Source organism: Priapulus caudatus, unplaced genomic scaffold, assembly GCF_000485595.1.
Source record: "Priapulus caudatus unplaced genomic scaffold, Priapulus_caudatus-5.0.1 Scaffold128, whole genome shotgun sequence".
Lineage (NCBI taxonomy): Eukaryota > Metazoa > Priapulida > Priapulimorpha > Priapulimorphida > Priapulidae > Priapulus > Priapulus caudatus.
In genome coordinates this window covers 320,106-327,363 of record NW_014577189.1, presented here as the reverse complement: position 1 = coordinate 327,363, position 7,258 = coordinate 320,106, and the positions used below count along the sequence as shown (strand labels likewise).

General features: G+C 41.0%; 1 protein-coding gene across 1 annotated transcript in view; it reads right to left on the bottom strand.

Moving 5' to 3' along the window:
- Positions 1-7,258, bottom strand: part of LOC106805821 (CLIP-associating protein 1-like) — a 159,564-nt gene that overhangs the window by 105,950 nt on the left and 46,356 nt on the right. The window contains exons 4-7 of the mRNA XM_014807563.1: positions 5,353-5,456; positions 4,634-4,725; positions 3,911-3,986; positions 2,557-2,654 (exon numbers count right to left, since the gene is read on the bottom strand). Of these exons, the coding sequence (XP_014663049.1) occupies positions 2,557-2,654; positions 3,911-3,986; positions 4,634-4,725; positions 5,353-5,456 (370 nt within the window). The remainder of the gene's footprint in view (positions 1-2,556; positions 2,655-3,910; positions 3,987-4,633; positions 4,726-5,352; positions 5,457-7,258) is intronic.

Sequence of the window (7,258 nt, the reverse complement as noted above, 5' to 3'; positions counted from 1 at the left end):
TTAGTTTATTTTAATTCCAGCCTCGTTTCCACGCCGAATTGAATGGGGTTGTAATAAAACCCGTTTTTAATCAACTTCCCCTACAGAGACTTTTAGAGACTTTTGATATGTTATAGAGGACATGTTCCTGAGTACGAAACCGTTGAAAAACCTTCTTTTGCAATTAGTCCCAGGTTGAGCCCTTTTTTCTCATAAAATGCCTGGACTATTATTCGGTATGCATTATTCGCGTGTTGTTATTTTCGCGGTCAGGGACGCATTCGTGAAATTTGCGAAAATTAAACCACCGCGAAATATACAGCTTATACAGTATACATAGTATAACTATATACGGTATAACATCTAATTAGACTGTTTCACCAGTAAGTATTAGCCTAGAAGGCAATCGATCAACTCGTCAAATGCGTTTTGCAAAAGGTATCGGATTCAATCACGCGAATAAATCTTCGTTGCATGTTGTGTAGCAACTTTTCTTGTCAACTGTCAACCCAACTGTGACCCAAAAAGACAACCCATCGGCTCCTATGATGTATGAAGTGTTAGTATAAACACGGAATGACCCACACAGACCACTGGATCTATAGTCGACTAGATACAGTAACGTGCTTGGCATGCAAACAGACTGCCTCTATTTACGGCATTTCTCCGAAAGTCAGTGTTCTGCCAACAAACGAACTTCTTGTTCATGAACACGACAACAGCCCGTGCTGTCTGTGCGTGCCCCATTTCTTCATAATAGACATTCCTCTTACGCTTTGTCTAGAATTCCAGAAACTCACTCCACAAAACGTGACCATCTACCGGCGATGAAATCACGCTTTTCTGGCCTTAAAGGCATAATAAGCCCATTGCTTATGCAATGTCGACGAATGCTAGAGTTACTGGCACCTTGTGTAGTTAATAAGTGCATAACCTTACAGCCAAACGCGTATTGGTTTGTCCAATATCACTGCTGGTTACATTACAAATAAGACTTGAAATCGGTTGTTGATATGTATCAACGTATCATGATTCATTTACGTGCCGTAAATGCCATCCAGGAGTCAAGTGATGACGTAAACATTTGTGCGGCCCGTATGTTTTGGACGCCAGATGAAATGGAGGTGTCAGCGGCGTAACCACGGCCACGGACTAAACATGGAAATTGAGTAAACATGGAAATGGAGTAAAACACACGTACTAATCACGGACGCACATGGACAGCCCTGACAAACAGTTCCTTATCACGAGCGTCCGTGTTTACGAAATAACTGATGATAGCATTGCGTACGGCCGAGCATGCGTGCGAAAATGTCCGGTGCACTACAAATCTGTATCACACCCGCTTCGCCGGCAGCGGTTTGAAACTGTAAACAACTGATTTCTTGGACTGCGGATTTCAATTAGACATTTCTTAGTAACCAGCAGTGATATTGGACAAACGAATACGCGTTTGGATGTAAGGTAAATATGTACTTATTAACTACACAAGGTGCCAGTTACTCTAGCATTTGTCAACATTGCATTGTGCTTATTATGCCTTTAAGCAGCCGAACTTAACGACAAGGTTACGAGAGAAATCACGTGCGAAATAAAACCCGGCCCATTAAGGTTCTACACATGTGCCCCCCCCCTCCTAAACTGTGTTTACAAACATTATCATCTACTTCGCTTTCACTTATCATTATGTGGCAATAAAAGTCGCTCCGCATCATTGACCCATTATTGGAGGATATCGGCAAAACAAACCGCAATGTTATTAAAACATTACCGCGGTCATTATGTGGACACTGTCAGGGGGGTATACATATCAGCTCTGTTATATGTCGTAAGCGACTACGCGGTGTGTTTACACTGTGTCATTATGGGTCCTACATAACCGCGCCATTGCATAATACAACATGCTGTGTGTATGTTACAAACACACAACAGCGCGCGGTCGCACCATATTTGCAGCCACTTCTAAAACGTTAACATAATTGGTTAGGAATATAATGAAAGTGTCAATGACACTATAGCTCACCACAAAAAAGGACACAAATGAGTGAGTGAGAAGAAGTCCGTTTTAATTGAGCAACCATCGACGAACATTATAGAAACGAAGAGTATATATGGGAGAACTCCCATTATATACTCTTGATAATTATGTGTAATTTTTTATGTGAAAATAATAAATAATAATTTATAAACCAAAATGAATCACAATTTGTGACGGTAGATGGCGCTATACCCGCTTTGATGTTTCTTAGCATAAATCATTATATCATAATAATTAAAAACATTTTGTGTAATAGGTGACTAAGCGGTAAAAACGCGAAAATCTCAGCACAGGGCGGTAGATGCATTGTTAACCCAGGCAGCGTTGACCGTGTTAATGCAAGCACCAGTGCCAATTACAATTTACTGCAAAAACATCGAGGTGCAAGCAATAGTTTCATACTGAACAAAGAATTTGCTTGCACCTTGATACGACCCCACCGACACTACACTCCACCGCCCGCCCCTGCCCCTGCTACCGCCGCAACTATACAAACCAATGGTAAACCTGTGCGCATCTACCAAGTCTCTATGCGTTACCTGGAAGCGGGAACTCCCTTCTTGGTGAGATCGATGCGCACCTTTTCACCGACATGTCTGTAGATGTCGACCAGCGTGCTGATTGCTGACTCTCTCACCTGCAACAGGTAATGATCACAGTCTCGTGTGAAACCCTGCCGTAAATAAAACCTATCCTCAGCATGCATGTGATGTTCACAGTGTCGTGGCTGGTTTAAAATTATCCTGAGAATGATCTAGAACGAACTCAAATGATACAGATGACCTAGAAACATCCTATATATATATATATATCGAGCTATTTCCAGCATATAAAAATATCCAGCTTGCGAGTACTTTTACTGCTGATCCTGCAGGATCCAAGATTCTAGTGGAGGCTCCAATTAGAAGGTTACCGTCAAGGGAGCAAGCAAGTTACAGAAGTTACAAGCAAGTGTTGTGGTCTTTGCATCTAGCTACACGGCTCAGAGATACATCGAGATTTGCAGTGAGAAGGGATGTTAAATGCTAATAGACAAAGACCTAAGCTGTCAGAATGTTATATTAAGAATCATTCGAATTTGAATGTTGGTAAATTGTCTCAAATATGAGTATAAATTTTAAAAGATGTCTGTCAAAGACAGATCAATGCAACTGACCAAGTACCATTTTACGACGGAAAATTACAATGAATATTCAACTTCAAATATTCATGAATGAGTATTTGATTTCATTTTCAGGATTTCACTTAATTTCCTATATTGTATATCGTATTAATTTTCCATTCACTGAACCATGCCAATGAATTACAATTTCTCACATCGTTAATTGACATGACATTCAGTCATAAACAGGGTAGATATAATTGAAAGCAGAATTTTCCAATTATTAAGCACCCACTGCACAGTCAATCATTCATGCATCAATACCTTTAACGGTAGTGGAGTGCTACGCTCTTGTGAAAAATTAACAAAAATATCTCAAATTAATATTACAAATTTTGTGGCAGAGGCATATAATTGCAACTGTAACATGTGAAACTCAAAACATGTTATTAATATAATTTATAATGGCTCACACTCAAACCTGCTTTATTCTCATACAAGATGCCCTATATTTTCATTGTCATCGTGTATTTTACTTCTGTTAAAAACTCAAAACGTCAAATAAAACACTATGGTATGCTGTTTTAAACTGCATACTGCCTATTGCCCCACCACCTATACTCATACACGCATCTACCGACTAGGTTAAACAATTACCACTATAAGCATTTCATGTTGTCCGAGTCAAATGAATTGTGATCATCTAAGAAATACCGGGTGTAAGCATGCCTCACTAGTGTGAAGACCAATTTCACGTAGAGACTAATTAAATACTTTCGTACGCTACATACCTGAGGAGTTGGATCACTCAACAGCTTACATATAGATGGCACTACTTTACTGAGCGAAAAACCAGAAGCACCATACCTGAAATGAAAACACAATTACTTCACAGATTATTTCAGGCATTTCTTGCACAGGGGGATATGCGAGAGAACACGCGTGATTTATTCATTTAGAGTGTCGACGCACAGGCAGAATGCAACTCAGCAGAGTGCAAATTAATATTTCATCTCCAAATGTAACAATGAAATGTATTAGTTAACGATAAAATGTGTATCAATCTTGCTGTGAAATAGGAAATTTTTTAGATTACATTAAATGATCAAGAAACTACTAAGTAATATCTCCACATAGAATTCGAACGTCAACTTTCGTTTTGACTGCCAGCATGAACCAAAATGATGCAGGTAAAGAATGTTTATGGAATCACGAAACAACGTGCAATCTAGATGACTGTAAATAACTTGATAACTAACATTTCATACGTGATTGATAATGACATTCTGGCTGCACGTGAAGGCTGGCAAAAATGTCAAATTGCCACGTGAAACAACGTCTTTAAAATCGTGCTTTAGGAAACTGCCATGATAAACTACACAATAATTGACTCATTACAGACAAACATTTCACTACGAGTATAAAATGTTACTTGTGTATTGATTTCTGATAGATGCATGCAGCAGAGAAATGCATGGCACTATCAATACACAGTGCGCCCTCTCTGCACTTACTTGTTCAACGATAATTGTAGGCAATTCATCGTCTCTACTTTCACCCGCCACAGCTTGTGAGAGAACCCAGGCATCATCCTCTCAATAACATACTGCAAAAACAAACACAGAAACAACAGCAGATATTATCAGAGGATGATCATCGCAAGTCATAATTTTGTTTGTGACAAACCTTCACGATCCTAGAGAAAGATAACATTCAAAATGTGGCTGCGAACGCATGGCACGTTCACAGTGCTAGTAGTAGTTGGCCTGCTGTAGATGTGACCATGACACTGACAATTCAGAGTGACAGCAACAACATGCAGTGTAAAAACTAGGAAATGTCCGGTTTTTATGTTTTCACTATTTTCTTTGCAGCTCTCTACTTCTTTGCCAGGTTCTCAGATCAGATGTTTCACTCATCTGTATATACACTGCCTGTTATCTAGCCCTGCTCTTACGAATCCTTGCTCCCTCCCTCCCCCCTCCCTCCCTCCCTCCCTCCCTCCCTCTATCGCTGCCTTGCCGTCCCACTTTTCAAGCCTTCCTCATTCTCTCTCGTCCACTTTTAACCTCCCCTTTCCAGAGCTATGGCAATACTGTAGACTTATAAACTACTGACCAGTAAAACCTATAAAATAATTAACCTCAATAATAATTATTAATTAAATCACTCGAGTGCTGACTCGGCAGTCAGGCTACTCTAACAGCAGGTGAATATTGGATGACCGACTCACCTGAGGCGTGGAGACGGGAGACATCAGCACTGCGATGAGGGCATGTGCTGCCTCTCTAACCTGGTCCTTGTTATCACCGAGTCTATCCATCGTAGCCGGAAGCACTAGAAAACAGTGCGGAAAGCAGCGTGAACAGGCGATCAGCGGTAGAGGTTTGCAGTGAGGGGGCGGGCATGTAGGCATATTACTCACGCACACACGCACGCACGCAAGAACTCACGCGCGGGTGTACGCACACATTCGCACACGCCCGCACGCACTCACGCGCGGGTGTACACACACATTCGCACACGTACGCACGCACGCACTCACGCACGCGTGTACACACACACACACATCCGCGCACGCACGCACGCATGCACATGCACTCAGGCAACATTCAGGCACACCCCTAAGCACGTGTGCACAGACACACACACACACAAACACGCACCTATAGACAAGCACACAATAACGTAATTCCTGCACCCACACACGTACACGCACACACGTACACACACACGCACACACGTACACACACACACACGTACACACACACGCACGTACACGCACACACGTACACGCACACACATACACACACACGCACGTACACGCACACACGTACACACACACGCACAGGCACTTGGAGCGTTTCAATAAAATATAATGCTAAATAAATACGAAATCTATTTACTACCAAAGTCTTAATGTTTCTCTACTCTCTTTCACCTATTATTGCCGAAAATTTCCTGTAAATGCCATCCAAATGCTCATCTGCAACACACGCTGGCTGCCGCACGCTAGCTGCTGCACACTGACACATATATGTCGGCAATAATAGGTGAAAGAAAGTAGAGAAACATTAAGACTTTGGTAGTAAATAGATTTCGTATTTATTTAGCATTATATTTTATTGAAACGCTCTAAGTGCCTGTGCACACACGTACACACACAAGCGCAGACTCGCGCGTGCAAACATACTCGCGTGCACGCACGTGGACTCAGGCGCACACGCATGCACAAAACTTAACGAATTTACACATAAAAAGTTACATACTACTGTATAAGCCGTATTTTTCGCATACAGATATTTTCGCGAAAATTTTCAGACTTGACGGACAATTTCGCGATCGGTGAATTATGAATTATAGTCCAGGCATTTTATGATTCGACCTGGTACTAATTGCAAAAGAAGCTTTTTCATCATTAACCAGTTACAATAAACCTCTAAATGAACATACTAAAAGTCTCTAAGGATCTAAGCAGGGGAACACCTCCAAATGGGACTCACCGCTAACTCGCTCTATCCTGCAACATGAAAACGAAACTCTAAACCGGAAGTTGTTGTTTTCCGTGATTTTATCGCCAGAAATCAAGCCATTTTGCTCGAAACTAAGAAAACAACTATTATGGATGGTTAAATAGCTTTAATCTGTATTAATAAATACAAAACAAATACAAAAAAATAATATTTTTTAAAATATGACACTTGTTATTCAAACCTTGTGCAAGTAGTAGTGAGTGACATTTCGAAAACATTATCGCGTTGGCGCGCATCAGAAACAGCAGACTGCAATCCATTGCTCTGACTCGTTCTGGTGTCTTTTGTTATTCAAAGCAGATTGGCGGGCCACAAACACTACTTTCTATTGTTCTCTAATGCGCACGCAATATAAGAAAACTCGTCGATTGTACTGACTCGTTCTGGTACACATGTCTTTTGTTATTCAAAGTAGAATCGCGGGCCACAAACACTACTTTCTATTGTTCTCTAATGCGCACGCAATATAGTAAAACTCGTCGATTGTACTGACTCGTTCTGGTACACATGTCTTTTGTTATTCAAAGTACAATCGCGGGTCACAAACACTGCTTTCTATTGTTTTCGCTAAAACACCGCCAAAGTCGTCTATTTGTTCCATGGATA